General features: G+C 35.5%; 1 protein-coding gene across 1 annotated transcript; it reads right to left on the reverse strand.

Annotated features, from left to right (window-relative positions):
* Window positions 1-412: 412 nt before the first annotated feature.
* LOC150106977 (alpha-tocopherol transfer protein-like) lies at window positions 413-26,271 on the reverse strand. Its single transcript, XM_090392858.1, has 6 exons — window positions 26,262-26,271; window positions 22,547-22,721; window positions 10,885-11,127; window positions 9,656-9,852; window positions 5,060-5,170; window positions 413-779 (listed from the first exon to the last, which is right to left on the reverse strand). The coding sequence occupies exons 2-6, from the start codon at window positions 22,701-22,703 to the stop codon at window positions 489-491; spliced, it is 999 nt and encodes a 332-aa protein (XP_090248984.1). The 5' UTR covers window positions 22,704-22,721; window positions 26,262-26,271; the 3' UTR covers window positions 413-488.
* Between the last annotated feature and the right edge of the window lie 963 nt (window positions 26,272-27,234).

The following is a 27,234-nucleotide window of genomic DNA, read 5'->3' on the forward strand; positions in this document are numbered from 1 at the left end:
TCTTGAAGAGCCAGATGAGGTGCCTTCTGTTCTTCATCAGCAACTCATATTTTATATTATGTCTGAAAATGTCTTTGAAAACTCTTCAAAAATTATGAAACTATTTTCAAAGTTTCGTAGCCTTTTAATTATGAATTATTGTTTTAAGTATGGAATTTCATATAGAAGTGATATGGGGCAGGATATATTACTGGAATCTCAAAAATAATTTATTTTCTGGTAATTTGTTGTTTGGCAATTAGTACGACAGAATAGAGTGAACCCTATAAACAGGAGTAAACCCTTCTTCAATAACGATTTGTAAACGCAAAGTCAGATTTTATTAATTCGAATTATGTTTATATTAAAAAAATGAAATGGAAACATAAGAGCATACGCATAACAGTTGAGAAAAAATTTTGTTGGTCTTGTTTTATTTAAGCTATAAAATTACTCTTTATAGAACGGCATACAAATAGTATAAAATATAAATTCGTTAAGTCCTATATTCATATAAGCTTGATTTCTCTGAGGGCTCTTTGCATTAAGCTGAAAACAGGGATGTTCTCCGCGTGAATTCTTCTATTTATCGTATAGTGGGGATCGTGGTCACCTTTGGCTTTCTCAATGGATTTATAACCGTAGTTGAAAGAAGATACATGCTGTGGATACCACTGAACCAATTTATTGTACACTGAAAGGTCTCTGATTGGTCCAAGATCGCCGCCAAATTCTGTTGGTAGGCACGATGGAGAGATGTGGTTGTGCAGGGAGCTCAAGTCGCTTCCGTGTAAGAACAACTGAAAGGAACAAAAGGTTATGTGGTTATTAGAAAAGATGAAGGATTCTGGTTTAAAACTGAATTTTTTTTTTAATTCCCAGTTAATGAAAATAACAAACATGCATTTCGCATAGGATAAGAATGACTCGAATTACTTTATTATATCCAAATAAAAATCGAATTTTAGTATGTTAAGTGTGTGGAGGAATAATATATTATTATTATTATTATTATTATTATTATTATTATTATTATTATTATTATATATTACAATTATATTAATCAATATATTTCTAGCTGCAAAAATGCAATAGGTGTACAATATAATTACATTATCATTTATCATTTTAATTTTATCAATTTTCCTGGCACCGTCAAAGCTTACTTCCCTATAATAATAAGGAAAATTATAGAACTGAGGTAATGTATCTGTAATTCCCGGTACGAAATTTAGGGTCGGTTGAAGCTCTTAGCGCATAGAGAGGGATTTCATAGGGTAACCCCTTCACATAATATTCTGTGCCAATTTTCCACCAACAAGAGCAGCGCACACACAATTTTACTTTCTTTAAACCCACACAATACATGAAGAAATAGAGTGAGATTTAAAGCAGGTTCAAACATCTGCACATCGAGATTTATTGCATTCGTCACATCCAGTGGTGAGCTATGGAAATTTTAACAAAGGGCTCGCATCATCGAGCAAAAAAAAAAAAAAAAAGGCCTAACTTAGTCTTTATAATACTTATATTGCGACTTTGTAGAGCTTCAGAGAGATATGATAATTCCTGTAGGATATCAATCATTAATGCTAGATCTTCTAAAAATTCCAAATTGAGAAGTCGGTTTAAAAAGCCCTTATATTTATCGTTGATGCAAAATGATTACATAAAACTGGGTAATTTCTTCACAAAGCAAGAGCCGTTCGTAAACTGAATGCTGCCCATCGTGGTCCAAACACACGGCCGATCTTTGAAATTTCGATACCAAGGTCTTTTGCAATCGTGTTTAACTCTCGTTGATTTTTTAGTGATTGATGATAAAAAGCATGTAATTTATCCATATAATATAAGCATATAATATTTCAAAATGATTTATTTCTTTAATGTTTTTTATCAAATCGTCTAATGCTAAGTGTAAACGATGAGCGAAATGCAAAATCACAATGTTGGGAAATTTTTTTAGAAATTTGATTATTTTGATCAGGCAACACCTGATTTGTTTCCTAACATTACACTAGCTCCATTAGAACAAAATGCAATAAAATGATTTTTTACATAGTTATCAGAAAATCCATATGAATTTAAAGTAGCAATTATAGTAACATGTATACATTCCACGGTGGTATTTTCTAGTTCTACAAGATTATTAAACAAGAAGAACATGTGGCTCGCAAATTTGAGAAAAAATTAACGAATATATATATATACAAATGTCTGTGTGTGTGTGTGTATGTATATATATACAGGGTGTCCCAAAATTCACGCAAGATTTAAATTTAGCGCCATTTGTGCGGTAAAGTGTTGCCAACGAGAATAAAAAAAGACAGCATGAAAGCTGACTGACAGTTCAGGGTTATTAAAAATGGAGCGCTACACGAAAGAACAACGCATTTTCATTGTTGAGCAATAGTTTAAAAATAATGAAGGTTTGGCAGCTACAGTTCGCAATTTTCGTACAAAATATGGTCGGAATAGTAATTTAACTTGATCAACTGTGAAAAGATTAATTAAAAAATTCAAGGAAACTGGATCAATTAGTGATCTTATACACTCTGGCCGTCCTTCAACAAGTCGTTCAACAGAAAACATCGAAGCAGTTCGTGAGAGTGTTGCTGAGAGTCCAGGAACATCAATTCGGCACCGTGGTCTTGAATTGGGCATTTCGAGAAGCTCTCTACAGCGTATTCTCACGAAAGATTTGCATCTTTATGCTTACAAAGTTCAATTGACTCAAGAACTAAAGCCTACTGACCACACACAGCGAAGAGAGTTCGTTGAATGGATTATGGAACAAGTGGATGCTTATTTTTCGAACAAAATCATCTTCAGCGATGAGGCTCATTTTCATCTTGATGGCTTCGTTAATCGACAAAATTATTGCATTTGGGGTTCAGAAAATCCACGAGTGATTGTTGAGAAACAAATGCATCCACAACGTGTCACTGTTTGGTGCGGATTTTGGGCTGGAGGCATCATCGGTCCATTCTTCTTCGAAAATGCGGCTGGTAAGGCAATAACAGTTAATGGTGCTCGTTATCGCGACATGATAATCCAGTTTTTTGTGCTTAAATTGCAAGATATGGATGTGGACGACATGTGGTTTCAACAAGACGGTGCCACATGCCCTACAGCCCGAGAAACAATTCAATTACTGCATGAGTCATTTCCTGGTCGTGTAATTTCCCGTTTTGGTGATCAGAATTGGCCGTCCAGATCATGTGACTTATTGCCGTTGGACTTTTTTCTTTTGGGTTTTTTGAAGTCTAAGGTTTATGCCAACAAGCCCACGACCACCCACGCCTTGAAGGAGGAAATTGAGCGCTGTATCAACAAAATTCAGCCACATTTATGCAAAACGGTCATCGAAAATTTCGACAAAAAAGTGCGTATGTGCTAGCAAAGCCGTGGAGGCCATATATATATATATATATATATATATATATATATATATACAGGGTGTTCGGGATAAATTTGACATATTTATAATTAATTATATTTTTCCGTAAGTTACATATATTAACACACACTTCTCTTCATTTAAAAGTTTGGACCCTTCTTCATTCATATACAAGATGTCAGAAAGGATGGATAGCTGGAACCCACCTGAATCATGGAAGAGAATAACTTGTATCATGATGATTCGTGCCCGCCATCAAAATAAGGATATTACGACTGCTGCCCAATGCTCCCTGAATACAGTAAAAACAATCAGGCATGAACTAGAGACTTGCAATGGTGACTACGAGGATGTAGCAAGAAGAAAGATCCCTAGCAGACGATCTGATTGCGTTCGTACAGCAGAATTCCTCGCAAATCTGCAGGAACAGGTGTTGAAGAACCCTGGCATTGGAATTCGGGCTTTGTTCGTGGAGTTGCTAACTGTAGTCAAGCCCTGGATAACAAGGGTAAGCAATGGTAGGCCGTATGTATGGCAGCAGGATTCGGCCCCTTGCCACACCTCTGGGAAAAGTCAAAAATGGTTGTCTGAAAATTTCTACGACTTCACCAGTCCAAATGTTTGGCCTCCAACTCCCCAGACCTTAACCCCATGGATTATTTTGTATGGGGCGCAGTTGAAAAAGACACCAATCGCACTTCCAGTAATACAAAAGCCCAGTTAATGGATAAAATTAAAACAGTTTTTGCGGCCCTTCCCAGGGAGACTGTAGCATCAGCTTGTTCGAGGTTCCGAAGCAGAATTGAAGCTGTGATCGATGCTAATGGTGGTTATTTTGAGTAAATCTTGTTGATAGTATTGTAATTAACTCTGCCTGTAATGTTTTTTTGTCAATTCATTAAATTTAATAGATACAAAGAAGATTTTCTTTTTCTTATTATATATGATATATATATATATATATATATATATATACGAGCCTGTGTAGCTCAGTGGATGTGGCATTTGCACACCACCGCGCTAGGCCGCACGAAGGAAGTCTTGGTTTCGAGTCTAGTCGGCGACTAGAGGAAATTTTTCTAAGCCTTTTTACGACCGGTTCCCGAGTCGTAAAAAGGGGGAGAAGATGATATACTAAATTAGTTTCTGACAGTGAATTCAGAAATCAGTGAATCAGTCGTAAAACGGGGGAGAAGATGATATACTAAATTAGTTTCTGACAGTGAATTCAGAAATCATATGCAGCCATTCCTGTTCTAGCCCCTATATATAGGAATAGAGATAACAAGCTGCTGACTCGTTTACTATTTTGAATGTGCTTAAAGAAAATAAGAGGTGCCAGTTGTATTCTATTTTAGTATTGACTTATCACGCAATAATAATTCAGGCACGAGTCAACTAAAACTGAAGTGATTGTCCTATTTCAGGTTTAGCAAAGGAATTCCTATGTATTATCTGGCACATTAAATATCGCTAAACAGCAATGGCAGAAATGTCGTGCTTTTGTATTTCTTATGAGCGTTTCTTTCTCGAAAACACATTGAATGCTTTCGTTATTATGTAGAAAAAGTATATGTGATTTACCAGAAGAAAAAATGTTCCTATTCATATTAATGAAGAATGTGGACTATATTTTTGCGAAAATATTTTCGAAAAAATTATACTGATAGTGAGACTTACCCTCCTTTGGAGATCTTCACTAACGAATGGCTGTGCACATGCGTACATAACCTCTGAGCCGGTTGGCTGATTAAGAACATGCAGTTCTTTGTACTGGATCGGAATGGCGTCCTAGACAAGAAGATATGTGTTATCTTTACTATGTGCACTGTACTACACATATGCAATTGTATTAAAATAACCCCAATTGAAAAATGGTTGCTTACTTGTTTCAAAATAATTTCCTCAGATTTATATCCTATTGAAAATGAGAAATTAAAAAAATATATATATATAGAAAGTGCATAAAGAACATAATAATTATTTTTTTTAATGGAAGTCTCAGCGACAAAATATTGTAAACCTGTCGTGCATTTAGTACGTGAGCTAAGGATTAGATAATCCTTCAGAAAACTTCCATAGAATGTTTCAATTCATGTTTTGCTTCCAGCAGACCTGAGTATCACTAGGGCAGACAGGGTAAAGTAATCTCCCTCCAAAGGCATTCGCACATTTACAAGATATCCATGCCCAAGATGAGATTCGAACCCAAAGTCTCTTGACTGAAGGATGTAGATGCTACCTGTTGTAAATCAGAGGAAGGCCACTTATTGTCATACTTTTTAATCCAAATTTAAAATGAAACATAAATACATCAATTTACCTTACTTGTTATCAGAAAATTGCGGACATTTATTTTTCTCTCTTTATTTCAAAAACTTGCATGCATAGAGTATGTTTGTCAAACTTGACCCAAAGTTGAAAATTTGAGAATGCTTCTGGCGTTTATTAAGAGAGAGAGAGAGAGAGAGAGAGAGAGAGAGAGAGAGAGAGAGAGAGAGAGAGAGAGAGAGAGAGAGAGAAAGAGAGAGAGAGAGAGAGAGAGAGAGAGATGCTTGTCATTCCAGTTTAAAAATTATAATATAATCTCTGATAGAGGAAGATGATTTAATATTAAATCTGGTGTCAGATAAGGATGTACATTATTTCCTCTTTTATTCATTATCTATATGGATTACATTACGAAGGAAAGTGGTATTAAACATGATATCAAAATTGGAGATGTTAATGTCAGCTCTTTGCTTTATGCAGACGATGTTATACTTCTAAATAAATCCGCTACAAGCCTGCAAGATTCTCTGACTAAATTGAATAGCTGTTGTAATAGATATGGTATGAATGTCAGCAATAAAAAAACAAAGACAATGAAAATAGGCAGAATCATTGAAAATGTCAACTGCATTGTGAATGGACAACCTATAGAACAAGTAAAGCATTTCAGCTACTTAGTCACGATTTTTAATGAAGATGGTAAATTAAATATGGAAATAGAATCAACAAAGCTGGTATGGTAGGTATTCAACTGAATAAATTCATATGGAATAAGAGAGAAAATTAGCCAAAATACTAAATTAGCTGTATACAAGACAGTGTTCAAGCCAATTTTAACTTATGGATCTGAGAGCTGGGTTAGAAGCAAAACACTTGACCAAAGACTAGAGACGGCAGATATGAAAGTCCTGCGAAAGATTAGAGGCCATAGTAAAGGCGACACAGATGACATCAATGGCAATATCATAGTTGTCATAGCTAACCTCAGGTGGTATTGTTATATTTTTCTTGTGTCGCCTTTGCTATGGCTTTGCTTTCTCCTATATTATCCATCTTACTCCCTCTATAGGGCCTCTAAGATATTCTACCAACTTGATTTCTGTGAGACGTCCCCTTTTCGAGCTCAGGCAAATTTGTTTGCTTAGTTGCTGCACCAGCCCGAATCTAAGGATGGAAATATCTTATCCTAGGGAAGGTTCACAGAGATAATGTGCCACTAATATTATCTAATTATATTAGGAAGCTGTAGATACCTTAGCCTTTCAGTCGTAGCCCTTTTACTCTTAATTTAACCTGGATATCGGCCACATTTATAGGTTCGATATTTTACTGAGTGGTGAGTCAGTCATCATGGTCAGATTACACATATGCATACATTATAAAACATATTTATTGAATAACTAAGAAAATACAAACATTTAATAAGATATTAAGGTAAATTCTGTCTAAAGTTTCAGACTCAACTCTCGTACTTAATATATACACGCATCTCTGTTCTGCCGTAATCTGGTGCTTCATCTAGCCGGAAAACGCTAGTCTGCTACGGGAACGTAGGAATTGCCCATCACGGACACGAAGAAATTTCCGGAACAGAAAAAATGAGGGTTGTTCAGACCCGCGCTGCCGTATATATTTCCTTTTTCACCGTCCTGTATGCTGAGTTCGAACCTCACACACCGGAGTCCCTTATTTGTTCCTACTTGGTGACGTCATTCCGTTACTTACGGAGTCGCATTTTCGGGAACGCGTTCCCCGAACATTTTTCCATGAATTGTATAGCTACGGGCAAAACGTCACGACCGAGGTATTTCCGTAACCTTTGACCATTTTGTTGGCAGTGTGCTAACTTTCTTGTTCACATGAGCTTTATATTAGTGGTGAAGTTTTATCGTATATTGAAGATACATTAATTCTGTTACATCGTTTTTGATTGCAGAAAGCCTCAGACTTAATATTTTTTCTTTTATCTTATTCTCTCTAGTTTAACATGATAATATTTTTCTACTAAATTTAAGTTTGACGGCAAAAGGGCAAATATGTTCCTCCAGTTAGATACATCCTGTTAAATCCTATATGGGTGATTCTTATTTCAATAAAGTCTCCCATTCACGATCTAACAGTATGGTCACTTAAACAGAATGGGAGAGAAAAGATTATCAAAACAGGTTGGCAGGAGAAAGATCCAGAGGAAGACCAAGATATAGGTGGATTGACACGGTACAAAGTGCCTTAGACGATAGAAATATAAGATATGATAATATTGGAGTCTTGACCGGTAACAGATTGATTTGGAGGAAAATTGTTGACAGGAAATTAGTAATGATGTACGTTCTTCGTGTAGTACTATCATATCCTGTACACCCCTTGAGGGTGCATAGCAGGAATTTGATGATGATGAACTATCATGGTATGTTGTTGTATCCATCCCCTCCCCATGCCTGCCAAGAAAAGATATGATATTTATATGCAGCGTTTAAAATGCAAACAAAAATACGAAAATTATATAATATTAATATAAATATATAGAAGAAATTGTTTTTTTGTTGAGTGGGAGCTCCATTAAAAAAATGAAAAAAAAAAAAAAACGTATGCAGGACCGGTTGCCGAAATTAGTGACTGAAGTGGGTGCCAATTAAATGTGTCTGTTGCATAGTTCGGAGTTATCGGGTTCTATTGAGAAATACAAATTCGACATTAATCTTTACCCAAGAGGAAAATGTTGGAACTATCGTACGTTCATCAAGCAATTCCTCTATGAAAATGCTTTCATTGGTTCAAAAAAAAAAGTTTAAGGAGTACGGTAACGAATCGATATACCGAACTTTCAAAGTGCGCATACGACCGATGAAAATATTCAGAGAATAAGAAATCAAGACTCTTTAAACTCGAATTAAAGGAGTTTTCGTATTGAGTGGTATTTTGGCTTTTTTTCTGTTTTGCGTTTGATTACTGCTGACGTCAACTTGAGATGCTCGTGGTACGCGTCATTCAAGCTTCATTGAATGATGGTGGCGAAAGACGAAAATACGAAATCGACGAAATGATGATAGACGAAAGCCAAATGTGCTTAAAACAGCATTTATTTAGAATGAGTCAAGCAGCAATATTTTCTTCGCTTTTTTTTTTTATTACGAGTCCGACAGGGTGTTCAAGGGAATCAGGAAAGCATGGCGCTTCAAGTTGAGAAAACACTAGAAATGGACGTCTCATGATTCAGAGTCAAAATATTTTGGACATTACAGCTGGTAACAGATTTGGAGGCTTCTCACAGCTGAGAATTGAAATCATAACTCATAAATCGTGTTTTGAAATTTTATTTCAACTAGCAAAATGGTCATCCACTTCATTGTGGATGAAGTCGGAAATCAATGCTATTCACGAAATTATTATTTTGGAGTCGAGAGTATTCTAAAACATGTAAAGTGATTATTTGGCTTCTCTTAACAGTTACAACTCTAAATGGAAATAAAAATTCTTTCGACAGTACCAAAAACAAAATCGCAGAATATGTTCCTATTTAGAGAAATCAGAAATTTTTACTCCTAACACCAACAAGATGAGTAATTAATAAGCACATTCAGTAGTGCATTGATTGATTCGTGCTCTAACAAAAAAAAAAAAAAAACTGAAAGAGAAAAATAATATAGCCATTCAGAAACTAGAAATATTTCTTATTTCAAACAACGATTAACAATAATACAAGAAATACTAGCAAGTAATTTCTCTGTTGTATGATGTAGGTATTTTGCTTAAGGATATAAATGGATAATATAGAACATTATCCCTACGCATTAGCATTTACTCTCATATGCAAGTACACCGAAATTATATCTGGATGATTCATTCATTTAGTCATTTTTAATGCTCGCAATCTGTACGCAAAAAAATATGGGTATCTTTCAGACCCCCCCTCTCTCTCTCTCTTAGAATGATTAGCCTTTGAGACAAAGTTAATTACTTAAATTATTTTGTACTGTACTTAAAGTGACAAAGTGAACTGCGTACCTGGCATATTTCGCCAATCTGCCTTAACTTTCTATAGTGGAAATATTTTCTGATGATACCCCAGTGCAAACCTTGGAGGTCCAGAATTCCAATGGCTCCATTGATCTGAGTTGGCACGTGATGAGCACACCAATCGAGAAGTAAGAAAGATGCCCGAACGACTTCATTGAATGATATGTTTGAGTAATCCAGTGTATCTGGAAAGCAACAAAATTCTTAAGATAAAACTACAAGGAAATATCATTTATTATCATGAAGAAAAGACACTAACATCAAAAATTCACACTTCTAGTGATTATTGCTTATTGAATTGATATTTTACTATCTCGTCTTGTCTTAAACTTTTAACCAACCATTGAGGTTGTTTAGATGTGGACTTCACAATCGCGACCGTCTCGAGAATAAGGTGGTTGGCCGTATGCCTCCCAGTGTGTTCACGGGGCCGAATTGCCTGTTCTGGGTGACAGAAAACCCTTAGTTTCCGGATGAAAAAAACCTTACCTCCGTATGAGATCAGCTAACTCACCTTTAGCCGAAAGAGACCCCATAAAGAGTTCTCACGTCGCCGACGGGAATCGAACTCAGGTCTTTCCAACCAAAGGGCTTCTTCTATACTGCCTGAGCTACGGAGGCTCCTATATTACTATCTTAACAAGAAATAATTCCTTAATAAATAGATTCATTGACTTGATTTTTATCTTCTGCTCTCCGTTAAACAGGCAGTGCATTTTCATCTTATGAATGATTATAAATGTCTTCAGGTGGTAGATTTTCGTGGTTTGATATGAGATTACCACTTTGCTTACAGTAAAGCCTGAAGTGGTTTGAAATGTGTATGTTGGGTCTGTAAGAGGAGGATTTCTTTTTAGCGCTTAACCATAATATCTCGTTAACCTCACCCATAATTTTTCGACTGTCCTCAACAAATAATGCAATTTGTCACGACTAGATTTCAGGGAAAATATATAAAATTGAATTACATTTTTCTCGCTTTAGACATTTTTTGAATTCAATTCTGATTTGATCGAAAAATATCGATTATATATATATATACAAGGACTGGCTTTCAAAGTTTGAGAACACTTACACATAGAAATTTTAAGTAGGATTCACATTGTCATTTCTGTAAAAAGAGTTTATACACAAAATACAAATAGCGTTTCTTATTGTGCATCGTGTGACGGTCATTGAGTGAAATAAGAAGCATCAGAATAATGAAGACTACTTACCAAACTTTACAATCGCAATAGATTCTCCACTAGGAGAACGGTAGGGTAATACAGTAAGGAAATCGGTCCACAAAAGAGGATTGATGGATTCAAAGCTCGAAGTGTTGAAGTACTCTCCTTTCTCGATGCGAATTTTGTAGTAATTCCTGAGGGTGGTGAAGGTACGAAGCACATCGAATTCTCTTGCACGGAGGAACATCAAAAGGAACTCAGGATCTGTGTTTGGTTCGAAGTCTTTGATACCTACATATTCAACGTGGAAACATTAACGATTACAGAATAGAAACTGAAGTTAAATCAGTGAAAATAATTCTACGTAAAGAAATGTTATCCAAAATTATATTCCTTCTAGCTTTAAGAATAACGGAAATCATATCTGAATAAGGAACAAGTTATTTGAATGTCATATTTTGAAAAAAAAAAATAATGTTAAAATAATAACGATTGTGGTTCTGTGATTATTTCATTGAGCAGTCCTCACTTGTTCTTATAATAAGGTGCGACAAATTATTCCAAAGGTAATTCAGTAACAGCGATGGGCCTTCGTCTTAACAGAGGTCATTAAGCGCTGCCTTTCAGAAGACTAACTTGGAAACTTAGTGGCCGGTTTCTGTTTGAAGTGGTGTAATCGTTCTGCAGGGAATTCTCCATGCTTAATATGCTTGCTGCGCAAGTTCATTAATTGAGAAAGAAGTAATATTTATTTGTTAATAAATGCATGCATTTATAAGCATTCCATTTAGGCTTTTATTTTTGTAGATAGAAAACGTCTTAAGCTTGCGCGGCGAGCTTTGCTTTGTGTATCGAAGTCAGACGCTCCCTTCTAGTCAAAGCTACCTTGGCTTGCTCGGTTGTAGAAGCTTCCAGGTCCTCGCAACAGCACCGTGATTTTATGCGCGCGCATAGCCATTTCACGTAGTCTCACTCTGTTGCTTAACACAGGCCATACGAAGTCAACGTAGCTCTAGCCAGTGAGCTTCAGCAGCCTTAACAAGTGTGCGTGTTGCTTGGGAAAATTAAGTTACAACCAACTCTTTATGACGATGTTATGCGATCATTTCCTAAAGAAGAACCGTAGGGTACAATTTGTATTCAAGTAGCTAAACTGAAAAAGATAGAATATCATTTGTAAAATAAATATTGTATTTTTATGATTAAATGTACATAAATTTCTAAATATATAGTTTTAAATGGTCAGTAAGTCATTATTTCGCTAATCCGACTTCAATCACACCTCTCACTCCCTGAATGATAAGAAGAGCAAGCGTGAATTTCAAGACCAGCATTCGTCCCTGCCATTCTGGACCTTAATCTTAATTGGTAATATCATCTTGTGCAGGAAATTGGCAATTAACAGACAGAATTTTAAATTACCTTTTTTGATCATCTGAGTATTAATAGGTCATCCGGTTAATTTTATTGTTTTGTTTTTCTCGATTCAGAGTTCAGGTTTGACAATGTGATATATAAGCTACCAGAAATTTTACCCGTAAAGTTTATGGAGTCGGAATCTGTTGTAGATTTATAAGCAAATAATTGTTAATTCTACATGAAAAATTACGATCATTCAGTGATACTCAGAACCCTTTACAGCCAACAAACTGCCAAGCGTCCGCTTTCGTAACCTTAGCCTTTTTTTTTTTTTTTTTTCATTACGATAAGCTGCTTATGCTTACGGATATATTTTGCTTGTGAGTTACGTACGCCCTGTGGTATGTTTGTCTGTTTTCAAGGAAGATAAATTCGTTTCATGGAGAGGTGGGGGGGATACCCATCCTTTCTGTATGAAACCTCACTAACTTAAATTATAAAACCTTTATAGATGCGCTTTTTGTCTCGAAGGGGATTCGAAGCCAGGTTGTTCCAACCCAACGCTTCATAAAAACTGACGTAAATACTGGAGTTCGAAACAAGAAATTTCACATTTCTCATTTAATTATTATTTTTTTTTAATTTAAATTAGTTTTGCTACTTCTTCAATACAGAGTTTCACAAACAAGTGGATTTTTTCACAATTTCATATTTATTTTGCGTATTGTGTTCATGCATTCCAAATTTTATCTCCGTTTACGCTGATACACTAGAAATCAGGTACAGGATAATTCAGTATAAGATTTTCTATGCTCATTTGGAGTCATTTTCATGGCGTTACATTTGCAGCAAATATTCATACTTCCAGGATTTGTACAGAAAACAAGAAAATTAAGTGAACGCAGTCTCAACGAGTTACCTCATTAAAATTAAATACAGTCCTATTTATCCAAATTTCGAATCTGCTTCTTGACATCTTTATCATGTATATTAAATATGAGAGGAAATATTACACATCTGGAAATATGAATTTTATAAACGATAGTACATTTATTTACTTTAGAAAAGCTTTTTCATGTGGAAAATGTTTAAGTTCTAGCATGTGAGCACACATCAAAACCGATGAGCATACATAAACCAGATTCAATTGATTTATAAAGTTAATAATGAATTAAATCCATGGTCCAAAATTAGTTTCAACAGTCATTGTAATGAAGAAAATTTAACTGAATTATCCTTTCCTGACTGTATTTTTTTCTGCAATTTATTTCTTATTTGTGTAGCATTAATTTGTTATTATGATGCTTTTTATAAAATATTATATGAACAAAAATAGTTTATTAAAAATGAATCATTTTAAGGCTGATTTGTGGTTTCGATTTTTCGTTAAGAAATCTGGTATGTCCTAGTAGTATTTCTTTCATTTCTTTTCTTAATATTCATGAATTTGGTCAGGGCACTTTGGTTATTGATTTTCGCCATTCCAGTGTTGTAACACGTTTAGTTTAGTTCTTAGCAGTCTTTCAAAAGGCTAAGCTCATCTAAATCGATAAACAGCTGAAGCTGACGTTCAGTTACACGAATGAAAACAATACAATAAAACATTATACGACGTGGGGGCTGAAAAGTTGTGATAAACACCTAGAAGAAAAAAGATATTAAAACAACTAATATAACCACAAGGAAGAACATATCTTATATCCCTTTAACCTTCATGTTTCATCAAATTGTAATAATTTATTCTTATTCTTTTAGGATATATAAAAAGACATGTCAGGTGTGTTAAAAAATTCGAAGACACAGAGGTGCGTACTGTCATCAAGTTTTTCGTGGTTCAAGAAAAGTCCACAACTGAGATTCACCAAACTTGAGGTGAGGTCATAGTACCCTAAAGTCTCACACAGTGAGAAATTAGGGTACACTGACCCAGCATATTGAATAGTTAAGACGTGGTTGGTCACGTTTAAAACTGAGCATCCTGAGACAACAGATTCCCCCAAGTCAGAAAGACCTTTCACAGCGATGACACCTAAAAACATCGAGGCAGAGCTTGCCACGGTCCATGATGATAGACAAATACCAGCCAAAAAACATTGCAAACTCTGGGGATATCCATGGGACGAGTTGGAGTCATTATCCACCAACATCTGGACATGCAGAAGCTCTCAGCAACTGCGTCCCTAAAAAAGATTTTGGGTTATTTTGAAAAATTAGGTGCAAATGTTTTGTCTCGTATTTTGACTGTGGATGAAAGACGGCTTCATCGCTATGACTGAGAGACCAAACAACAGTCAACAGAGTTAAGACACAAAGGGCCAAAGAAGTTCTGAACCCAAAAGTCAACATAAAAAGTTCTTGCCGTTGTCTTTTTGGGATATGCATGGTGTAATCCTTAGCAAGTACCTCAAAAAATGAAACTCTTACAGCAGCAGTACTGAAGGACAAACGCCGAGGGAAACTAAGGAGAAGAGTGTTGCTTTTGCAGGACTTCGCACTTGTTTACACTGCTCATGAAACCCAACAGACAATACACAACGTGTGCCTCACAAAACCTATTCGCCAGACCCTGCCACATTTGACTATTTTCTTTTCCCAAATTTAAAGAAACACATGAAAAGAACATAAATTACCACACATAATGAAATCATATCTGCAGCAGAGGACTGGTTTGTGCGACAAGGGTAAGACTTTTTTTCTCAGAGGATTGCAAAGGATGTTGCAATTGTAACAAGTGTATAACACTTCGCTGGGAATAAGTAGAATAATGTGTAAGTTACATGGTTCTACTTCAATTCCTTCATGATGATTATCACAACTTTTCAATACACTTTCGTGTATATATATATATATATATATATACATACACTACTATATATATATATATATATATATATATATATAGTAGTCCCTGCCTTTAATGCATAGCACCATACATCTCCTTGCGGAGATGTGCTTTGTATTAAGGTAAAATACTAAGGAAAGTGATCAGAGCTTACTCCATCTTCACCACGAGTTGCCTCAGACTTGCACTACGTGCAGGCGCAAACTTGACTTACTTGTCTGTTTGCTTACTTGGGAAAAAAGATTAAAACCTAGCTTATAAAATTACTTGGTGTCTTTAACATAGTATATACCCAAGGTAATAAACTTTCTACATATATATATATATATATATATATATATATATATATATATATATATATATATATATATATATATATATATATATATATATATATATATATATATATATATATATATATATATATAATATATATATATATATATATATATATATATATATATATATATATATATATATATATATGTGTGTGTGTGTGTGTGTGTGTGTGTGTGTGTGTGTGTGTGTGTGTAGAAAGTTTATTACATGATTCTATTCATATTCATATATATATATATATATATATATATATATGAGTTTTTAATCTGCAAAGCGGAGGAAGTAAAGTTAGTAACATATTATTAACACACACACACACACAAGCGCATGCGTGTATTCTTAAATTTCTCATTGAGCAATTATAGGATATACTGGATTTACCATACCCAAAGAATTTTTAAAGTAGTTTTTCTAAGGCTCTTCATATCTTACAAGGACATTAAAGAAAGAATCTTGCAAAACTCAGAACTAATTGAAGTTGATTTTCAGGGAAAGAAGCCTAAGCTATGAATTAAATCATTTTGAAGTACGGTAAGTGGACTTTATCATGTAGTTGTGGACAATTTTCAAAGGTAATAAATCATTTTGTAATAAACCTCTTTATCCTGAATGAAATCACAGGTTCATCAAGGTAACCAAGTAATAAACCATTTTGACAAGACATTTAATGATAAATAGAATTCGTGCATTTACAAAGAACATTAAGCAGAATTTGAGAGTGTGATAGTCAATTAACCAACTTAATTTATTATCAAGTTTTGTAAAACATAATAAAATGATTTAATAATAAATTAATCAAACTTTTTCGCTACTTTTACTTTTTGTGGATACGGTTAAAAAATCGCATTCTCTTTCGAAAATACTTCTCGCTGTCTACAGTGAGATAGAACAATTTCTGATTTTTAATTTTTTATAAGCACTGTTAAGCCTGATTTTATTTATTTATATTTTTATTTCGTATGATGCTAGAACAGCCGTGAAGCCCTTTTTCGGGAAGTAGGGGCACCATCTCAATTAGCCCTAATATTATGTGTGCTCGACACCGACACAGTTGACGAATTAGACCTATGGCTGGAGGGACCGTCTTAAGTATTCCTTACTGTAAATCGTGTGTGTTCAGGATCCTTGAGAAATAGTTTATTCTCGCTTTATTTCTAAATCTCCAGAGAATATATCGCATCTAAATATATTCTACACAAACTATCTACGGTGGTCGATCTTGGTCTGATTTTCAAATATCAAATTTTGGCAAAAGGACTGTTGTATTAGAGAATGTGAAATAATTTTAAATATACAAAATAGGTTTTACATGATAGGGCACCACCAAAAGCATGGCAACTTCTAGCACATTGGTACCACAGATGTGAAGGATTACAGTCTAATATTCGTTTATGGACGTTTTTTCACTTGGCTATGCTACTAATTGTATATTTGGTTTTATCCTTTATCCAAGTGTAAGCAAACAAAGTTTTCGCCTGAAATACTTTCATGACTGGGGCAACTCGTGGTAAAGTGGTATAAGTCCCTTAATACATAGCATTATACATGTCCGCAATGAGATGTGCTTTGCATTATGGGAGATACTAAGGAAAGCGATGAGAACTTATACCACCTTTACCACGAGTTTCCCCAGTCCTGAAAGTACTTCAGGCGCAAACTTTGTTTGCTTACACTTGGATCAAGGATAAAACAAAATATATAACTGGTAGCATAGCCAAGTGAAAAAACTTCCGTAAACTTATCTCTAATCTAGAGAATTTTAATAATAGGGTGTGACACCCTTTGGCAACTCGTACAGGGAAATATGACTTCTCCATTACTTCCAACTTAGTATCACCACCTCTGGGTCTGGCTCTCACTGAAGCGCTTTTCGGTGGAAGTGGCTGAAGCAAATGAAGGTTTAACTGAGGCTTGGCGTTGCTGCTGCACCTGAGGAAGGGGTTAATTGATGGCAAGGTATTGCCCATGAAAATAACTTAGTCTCGGCTATTGCTCTTCCCCCTCAGATGACATATGAGCGGTTCTATTCAGTGGTGGTGGGGTGAGCCTGCCACTGGGTAGAGCCAACGATGAGTTAAAAGGCCCTTCGGGTCACTCATTGTTGGGTGGACTGGGGATCTGATGAGTTTTTGGAGATAACCCTGTACTTAATCAGCAAAATGGCTGTAGCAATGCTGAAGCCAATGAAGTTTTAACTGAGGCTTGGTGTTGCTGCTGCACCTGGGGGGGGGGGGTAACGGATGGGAAGGCTGTAGCCCATGAATTAACTGAGGCTCGGATATTGCTGTTGGCTATCAGTGACATATGAGCGATTCTGCTCAGTGGTGGGGTGAGCCTGCCAGTGGGTAGAGCCAACGCTGAGAGTTCTTCTCGGTTACAGGGTAAGCCTGTTACTAAGGCGAACAACGCTGAGTTTTGATCCTGCGGGTTGCTCATTATTGGGTGATCCAGGGATCTCACGAATTTTTGGAGACCCCTGCACTTAAACAGTAAAGTGCAGAAGTGGTTGCTTTCCCTGACGAGAATTTGCTCTCTTAGGTATCTTCCGAATCCAGTTCCTGGTGAGGGGAGCTTGAATTTCGGGAGGTCTGCTCTGAGAGAGCATTTTGAGTCTCCGGGGAGGGTGTTTTCCTGCGTGGCCCATGAGGGGCCTTGTCGGTGGATGATTTTCTCTGGAATATGAGCGGTTCTGCTCAGTGGTAGGGTGAGCTAACTGAGTGGAATCAACGCTGAGTTGGACGATCTCTCAGTCACTTGTAGGGAGTGATCTGGGGGATCGCCTAATTTTTAGAGAATCCTTTAGTTATGCCTTACGCAGAAGTGGTTGTTTTCCCTGAGATGTGAGAGGCTCTGGTTGGGGTAAGTTTTCCTGTCTCTGAGTGTGGACACCTCTGAGATTATGGCTCTGCTCGGGGGTAGGTTTTGCCTGTCTCTGAGTGGAGCCACCGCTGAGATTTTGGCTCTGCTGGGTGACAGGCTCACCCCACCACCGCTGAGTTGGACGGTCACTCGTAGGGAGTGGTCTGGGGGACCGCCTAATTTTTAGTGAGGTCTTTACTTGAACAGCACCATAATAAATGTCGAAATCGGTCTAGGTACTGACCATTCCCTTAATGCATAGCATTAAACATGTCCGAAAGGAGATGTGTTTGCATTATGGGAGATACTAAGGAAAGTGATGAGAACTTATACCACCTTTACTACGAGTTGCCCCAATCCTGAAAGTACTTCAGGCGCAAACTTTGTTTGCTTTTACTTGGATAAAGAATAAAACCAAATATATAATAAGTCTAATATTCGTATTCTGTAGAAACCACCCACACAAAACGTCTTCACCCACAAGGCGAAGAAATCATCTGCACCTTTAAACCGTCACAAACATCCGAGCTTACAGCTGCATCAAACTCATAACACTATCCCGGAGAACTGAGATAAATCACTATCTCCTCAAGCAAATAGATTTTTATACCATTCCTCGTAGATGAGAAAAAAATAAATAAAATAACTATTTAAGGATAAATTCATGATGCAGAATTTCTCAGAAATATTATTCAACTCTAGCTTTTTATTTTGACAAAAAAAAGTGCCAATCTGCGGACTTCACCGCCAGTGTTTCATAAAAAGTTACGATGGTTTTGATTACATTTTTTTGTGTATTCTCCCCAAGATATAGCATACTACTACCTATATAGTACTACATTCTGCCTACAGCATACTACTCTGGTAGCCTAGATGATTTTCTTATTTTCTTATTTTTTTTTACATAGTCCCGAAAACCACATTCTAGAGACCAAACATGGAACTTCTTTAAACCGCTTCCATCCTGCAGTACACAAAGGTTGGGGCGAAGGAATTCGCCCAATCGGCTCACCACTTTCCCATCCAATAGGTAACTTTTACATGGAAGACTTCGAGCAACGAGTTCTAGATTCGGCAAGCCTAAAACACAAAATCTGACTCAGATATTTTCGCCATTTGGCCGCTCGACCGCGAAATATTAAATACATTCCTAAGCCACCTAAACAAACAACACAAATGTATTCAAATCACTATCGAAATCGAACACAAAAATTCTCTTCCTTTTCTAGACACACGTCTTCCCTCAGGCTGTCTCTCCTTCACAGTCAACCGCAAACCTACACGCAGAGGCCAATACCTGCATAAAAATTCATATATCGTTCAACACAAAAACCAGGTCATCAGCACCCTCAAACTCAGAGCAGTAACAATTTGCTCCAATGAACAGGCTCTGAACCAAGAATTAGAAATCATTAGCCAAACGTTTGTAAAAAATGGATAAAATATAAATTGGTTCACATAGATTGGTTTAGAGCTAAATAAACAAAAAAAAAAGATTACAAGAATGCCGTAGCCATACCCTACATTAGGAGCATTTCAGAAAAAAATAGATAGAACACTGCGTAAATATACAACATTAAGACTACCTTCAAACCTTCGACAAAAGTAAGAAATTTACTAAGCTCCTCCAAAGGTACTCTTACATACCTCATCCACCCAGGAGTTTACAAATTTCAATGTATCTGTAACCTACCTTACATAGGGGAAACAGGGCGCACCATCCCAATGAGTAAAAATGAACACAAACGACACATTAAATACCTCCACTATGGCAAAACAAGCCTATCAGACCACGAACTCGAAACATGCTACAGAATTGACAGAAAAGGCAACAAGTCCCTACATCGCACCAAAACTTGGTTTGAAAGAAATTTCAAAGAAGCTTGTGAAATGCTGAAATATTATCCAAACCTGAACAAAAATGGTGGATTAATCATTCCAAGAATATGGAGATCCCCCTGCAATCCGTATAGCAAAAAGAACAAGCCCAAACAGAAGAAGATCTTAATACGAGAGGACTTTAGAAATGTTTAATTTAGTTCCGTTTATATTTTGTTTTTATTTATATTTTTTCTTTTTCTTTCTTATATTTATTTAATTTAATTTAATTTTTTAATTTTAATTTTAATTTTAAATATTTATTTTAATTAAATTTTTTCATTTTAATTGCATTTATTTATTTTTATTGTTTTATTTTTAATTTTTTCCCACAAGATTTCAAGGCTAGGTTAAATAAATAACAAGAATTTAGATTCATCTTACTTTTGTATAGTGCAGTGTCGTGTAGCTTTTATCTTATACATATTTTCCTGATAATGACCTCGATATGGAGGTCGAAACGTCGAATGTCATTTTCCTAAAGTTTAAGTAAAGTAATCATTCTAACACGTGTGTTTGTGTCTCCATAAATTCTTTAGTATGAATCAAATTGTAATGCGCTTATTCCTTTATTCAACGTTACCAAAAAGATTTCCTTAAAATACCTAATCAAATTGTATTTAATTTGAAATTTTATCTTTTATTCTCTTAAAGCGAATAAGGAGTTCCCTTGCTAATTTTAGTTCAAATGAAGATAACAATTAGCCTGAACCAATATTTAATATTTTAAATGAAATGTCTTCAGAATCCTTGTTCTAAGAATTTCTCAACTTTCATCATGTCCTTCAACTTTGAAATTTTATGCAATATTAAAAATCTAGTTTGGAACCACGTCAGCTCGCAGTACCTCTTTACAATAATTTGCAAATTTAAATCGACATTTTTCACTACAAATCAATGAATTGAACAGTTTATTTTAGATAGGTTCAGCTTTAAATCATTAAGAATTTTTGATAATTTTGTGAACTACTCAATAAGCCGTTCACTTGTTTATGAAATATTTTATTCCATTTCAAATTAACAGAGTACGGTATTCCATAAATATGCCAATATTGTATTTGAAACACAAAAGTGTGAAGGTGCAAAAGTCAAATTATTATTAACGTAATTCTACGCTCATGCAATTTTTACTAATCTCGGCATACCTCGTGGTAATAAGTAGAGCTAATTGTAATAAAAGTAGAGAAGCATGCATTAATAATAGAATAATAATATAAAGTATGAGGGGGAGGTAGACTGGAAAGTTCTGATAACACCTAGAACAAGAATAGCATTAAAGCAACCGATATAACCACGAGGGAAAACATACTAGTAGCAGAGTTATGAGGCTGTTCTTATATTCTCGTATGTTCTTTCTTGTGGTTATATCAGTTGCTTGAATATCCTTTTTGTTCTAGGTGTTTATTAGAACTTTCTAGACTCCCTCCTCGTAATATAGTAATAGTTAGGAAAACAGTAATAGTAATAGTTACGAACTAATATAAGACACAACCACCACAAAGACTTCCTATACTTCAATTCTTTCAACCTTGAGGTTGAAAGAATTGAAACATAGGAAGTGTGAATATAGCAAAGACCGAGACTCAAAAAAGCTCAGGACTCAAGCTTTCCTGAACTATAATCAAAATTGAGTCCTGAGCTATAATCATTCATTAGCAAATGAATAAAGGCGGGGGGGAAGAAAAGAAAAGAAAAGGCGCCAGTTGCTAACAGTGGCGCACCCAGAGGGTCGCCAGAGGGCCCTATCTCCCCACAAAGAAATAGGAAAAAACACTAGAAAATTTTCCAAAAGTCTTTCCCTAATTAAAATTCATTTTTTTTATTTATGTTGTGTCGTGTCTTCTATTTCTATACTACTTATGAGTTAGCGATCATTTAGGATGCTCAGTCATTGGTTGTATGCGATGCGTAGTGTGTATTCTCAAATCATCTATTCAACCCCCCCCTCCCCTCAAGATTAAATCCAGAGTGCGCTACTGGTTGCTAATACATGCATTCCTATAAGGGTGAAAGATTCGTGCTAGAATAAATAACAGACCATGTTCGCAAAATCTAGAGGCATCTAAGCCCTTTTTATTTTAACGAGTGTGACATAGTAGATGGCGTAGTGTGTAATTGATAATAGCAGTTGTTTGTAGATGAACGAGTAAGCAGTGTAGAGGGTGGATTGTAGGGAGCAGAGTAAAATCTGGCGATGGGTCTTTAAACTCCTTCGTAACGATAATAATTTAAAAGTGAGATACTTTCTGAGATCGTAATAATTCCAATAATTCTATAATAGGAACACAACAATTTATTTTAAGATACCGAAACTCTTATTGAACTAAATTTTATTATTATTATTATTATTATTATTATTATTATTATTATTAGTGAATGATAAATATTATTTTCATGCAAGTACACATTGCTTTGGAGTGGATCAACACTCACCTTTCAGTAACTGCACGAGTTCTCTTAATGAAGATTCTCGAGTTGACGAGTTCTCATTCAGTTCTCTGGCTGTATATTCAATATCTGAAGGGATAAGCTTTGGGTCTTCATGATCTCTCAATGTTCTCGGTGGAACGTTTTTTGGATTAGAGCTCATGTTGGACCACCAACTACACTGTAGAACAAAAAATACTAGAAAACACAATTCATATTTTGGATTTATTTTTCAGATTTCTCAACTAATTTACTGCACTTATGTATTAGAATGAACTACTTTGCGAAGATTATTAAAACAAAAAGAATTACCGTTTGTTATATAGCACAATGATTAACTTCGCCAGGACATGCGCGGTGAAGTAACTAGTCGAGCATGTTTCTTTCCAAACAATACGCAATTATTTTTATACCTGGATGACATCATGGTGCGTCATACTGAACTGGCCGCTTCCGTTATCAAGAAATGGCCAATACCAGAATCTCTCTCGTTTACTAAAACACTCACAGCTAAACAGAGCAGAAATCCTTGTCAATTCCACTTAACGCAAATCATGGCAAGTAAATTAAGCAACTCGATTTAGGCTTCTGCGTTCATTCAAGGAAAGTACGTTGACAAACGGTGATTTTCATTTGTTGCTCCTCTAGCGGCAGACTAGTGTATTAATGAAATTACAAAACCGGTTTTTCTTTCTATGCCTTCTCTATAGATGCTATTGTAAGCGAAGGCTACATGCAAGATGTAATCGAAAACAGATAATATTTTCCTTATTTTTTAGGAATAAACGAGAATGATAACATTATTAAAAGCGAAACAGGAAAAGCATCGGTAATATGTAATTTATTTCATATTTCAGAGAATGATTTGTTAGAATGCCGCGAGGCGTATTTTGATTACCCGGATGACATCATGCTGCGTCATACTGAACTGGCCACTTCTGTTATCAACAAATCAAGACAAAGGTCTAAAGCGTTAACAAAGATCATCTCAATATTTCATAACTTAAATTTAATGTTGGTTTTTTTTGTATATTATTATTATTATTATTATTATTATTATTATTATTATTATTAAAGTGCATACATGTATGAATTATAAGCACACAATTCCCTGGACTTACTTTTGAAATTTTTGCAAGTTATATGCAAGAAATATCTAACATATTATGATGAATCGAACTTTTTCTCCTGTTTCAAATGTTCCTCTGAATCATATAAATATTCGAAACTCTCAATTCACGAAGATTATCTGTGACAGTTATCTCTAAGTGTCATATCTAATCCAATTACGCAATTGAATGATTGCTAAAGAATAATAATAAGGAAAAGGAATTGGCTTATTTCGAATTGGGTGCTGTTATACGAATTGGGCATTGGGCAAATGGATAGGGTGTATTCAGACTGGAAGGAAATTTCGTAAGTTTAAATTAGATGCTTAATGATTATTAAGCATCTAATACAAGCTAAGATATTTTATCTTCTTTCTATCTTGCTTTAACAAGCATCGGTTTGTTCCTTGGGTTTGATGCTCCGAGTTACTGCATTCAGTTCAAAAGAGAACAATAAAACCAATGAATATTTATTTCTCTGAATATTAATATTAATCCGCTTGCTATCGCCTTGAGTACCCATTTTCTTCTATAATTATTTAATGTTTCTTATTCGTGTAGTATCATCTATAATTCCAGTACTCTCCTCCGAAACTATTAAAATGCATCAGTAATCATCAATAATAACACAATAAGTAATCACCATCTCATCCCCTCCAAGCTGCAGGGGGGGAAGAACTTTTAAAAATATTTTTTAGTTGTGGACGAGTTAACACACCGATGACAAGCTGGATATTCCTCCTAGAACGTCGACTTCTTCCCGAACCACAGACTGACAGAGAAAACATATATATATCAAGACGATCTCATGATAATTACACTGGACACGTGGCCTTCATTCTCATGGCGTAATTAAAGCAAAATCTATTCTTTATAGCGTAGTTACATCCAAAAAAAAAAAAAGAAAATATCAATTATTTTGTTTTTAGGAAATCACAGTTAATAATGTGTATTAAATTTTCATTGGTTACTTACAAGAGCCTGAAACCAGAGGGGAGATACCTTAATTATTACTGTTAAGTTTATAAAAATAATAGACTAAGACACCCAAAAAATTATTATTTTTATTGTTTCCCAAATGTTAGTTTTAAGCAGCTCCAAAACTGGTTTTTGATATTTTCTGATATAAATTCTAAAACCTTCGTTATTAGCTATTTTGAAATGAATACTATTCAAAATATTATGACCTACCCCATTGTTTCTCAATCCACTATTCGACACGGCAACTTGTGATACTCGTATCACGCAGAATGCCAATGTGCATGATACTCGAGGTGTGTAAAGTAATGCCCGGTCGAAGTTCCTGATCGATTTGAGCAATGGACCTTGTGTGCCAGACTTTGAGAAACAAAAAGAGTAGTGAGTAGAGCATCAGTTGTTGGGCCGATGGTGGGTCCCCACATCTCGTCCATGCTCTTGGTGAACGAAGATTCTTTCTCCTTGTTTATGCACGTAAACGAAACTGATGAGCAACTGACCAGAGAATACAACCAGTGGACCGATGGATGTATTTATTAAACTACGATCCCATGTACTTTCTCCATAGGGAAGTAGGGGTCAGCCAAGTTGTCCATGCGTACGCCTATTCATCGAAAATTATATTTATATCTGAAACACTGAAGACTGGAAAAAAAATCTTTTTGAGATGAATCTCGTTTCCAGTTATGCCATTTCTATGCAGTAGGCGGAAGATTAGGCATACACCTCAAAATTACGCTGGTATAGTTCGCCCACCGTTTGTAGGTCTCTGCTTGGCGTTTTGTCAAGAATAGTCGACTCATGCTGAAGGTAAGAAAGAAATGAAGGACGTACGAATTGGTCGCCAACCCGCGAAATCACGTGCTTTATAGGTAAAATTTCCCAACTGTTATACAAGCAACATAGTTAACTACAATAATCATTAAAGAGAAGTTAATTTTCCGACCTGTAATAATAAACAACTCATCCCACAATACGGACTGATTACCCTATTATCGGAATAGATTCTCCTTTTTCTGACATGCGCAGAAGTATCGAAGGATCTCTAATCGGTGGGTGAACTATAACTTGATTCAAGTAAAAGAAACATCTGGCATTATGGCATTGGGGAAATTTCCTCGGAATCTCTGGAATGTTTTGATTCTTTATACCTCTAGGCCTTACTGTCAATGCCACAATTTACATACCCATTGTGATTGATAAAGAACCCTCCTTTTTCTATGAACATGGCTGCGACTTTCACGTTCTTAGAGTAGGTTTCAAATTTGTTGAATTTGAATTTCAAAGAATATCTTTATGATTACGTGAATTTGAGAACTGGCATTTGAATCCTCCACCCCAAACTCGTAGATCTCACAAAAACGTGAGCTATTGTTCCAAAAAATTTACGTTTTTGTTTAAATATAGTTTCTGGGAAATTCCCATGTTACTCCACTTAAACACTATTAATATAATTAACGGCTATTATAACCTGTTTTTGTTTAGGAGTGTCCCTTATTATAATACCTTGGCTAACATAACTCAAAAAAGTGGTATATATATATATTTTATTTATTTTTTTTTTTAGGGCATTATGGATGAGTATAGAAGGCAATTTTGGCAGAATAAAAGAGGTGGAAACATTTTGTACATACCTTGTTTTTTGATTCTATGATGCCTTCTAATTCCAAGACTCTGCTGAAGGTTGTTTATAAACGGAGCGGAGAAGAGGGGGAGGAACATGGGGGTATGTTTTGAGCGGGAAATAAGTTTGGAAACCAGGGTTACTATTAATAATATACAGTATATATAAATATAAATAAATAAATAAATAAATAAATAAATAAATATATATTATTTTGTTTAGGGCAGCATTTTTTGTAGGGGGGAGGAAAGAGGGGGGGACGAAGGGGAAGGGTATCCTTATGTTAAAAATTGGACAGGGGTTAACGGCTGTTAACGCTAACGTTAACAGCCGTTAACCCTGTCTCATTCCGACAAAGTTCCGACGATGGTGAGAAGACGCCCGAATCGGTCCACACCCCGTTAACCCATGTCCCAGTTACCATATAAGGATACCCTTCCCCTTCGTCATCCCCCCTCTCTCTCCTCCCCCACAAAAAAATGCGGCCCTAAACAAATTATATATATATATATTATTAATAGTATCCCGGGTTTCCAAACTTATTTCCCGCGTCAAAACACCCCCCCATGTTCCTTCGCCCCTCTTCTCCCTCTCCCCGTTTATAAACAACCCTTCAACAGGATCTTGGAATTAGAAGGCATCACAGAACCAAAAAACAAGGTATGTACAAAATTTTTCCACCTCTTTTATTCTGCCAAAATTGCCTTCCATACTCACCCATAATGCCCTAAAAAAAAATATATATATATATATATATATTTTTTTAGGTTTATATATATATATACCCCTTTATTTGAATTATGTTAGCCAAGGTATTAAAATAAGGGACCCTCCTAAAGAAAAACAGGCTATAATAGCCGTTAATTATATTAAGATTTTGTTTGTTTGATTTTTCTTTAGTTTACACTAGCTTGATTAGCTGTTTAGTTGCACATATCTACTCTTGAAAAATTCTTGATTCTAATCTTTCCCTGATCAAAGAT

Source organism: Typopeltis vanoorti, chromosome 5 (assembly GCF_054136105.1).
Source record: "Typopeltis vanoorti isolate ZY-2024b chromosome 5, IOZ_Tvanoo_1.0, whole genome shotgun sequence".
In the NCBI taxonomy this organism is placed as follows: Eukaryota; Metazoa; Arthropoda; class Arachnida; order Uropygi; family Thelyphonidae; genus Typopeltis; species Typopeltis vanoorti.

What these genes read in the sequence shown, in the direction of transcription:
- LOC150106977 (XM_090392858.1), bottom strand. Translation starts at nt 22,703, where the DNA reads ATGAGCTCTAATCCAAAAAACGTTCCACCGAGAACATTGAGAGATCAT. An exon ending in ACTCGTGCAGTTACTGAAAG is followed by an intron (nt 11,128 to 22,546) that starts GTGAGTGTTGAT and finishes TTGAATATGTAG; the next exon opens with GTATCAAAGACTTCGAACCA. An exon ending in GTGAAGATCTCCAAAGGAGG is followed by an intron (nt 780 to 5,059) that starts GTAAGTCTCACT and finishes TGTTCCTTTCAG; the next exon opens with TTGTTCTTACACGGAAGCGA.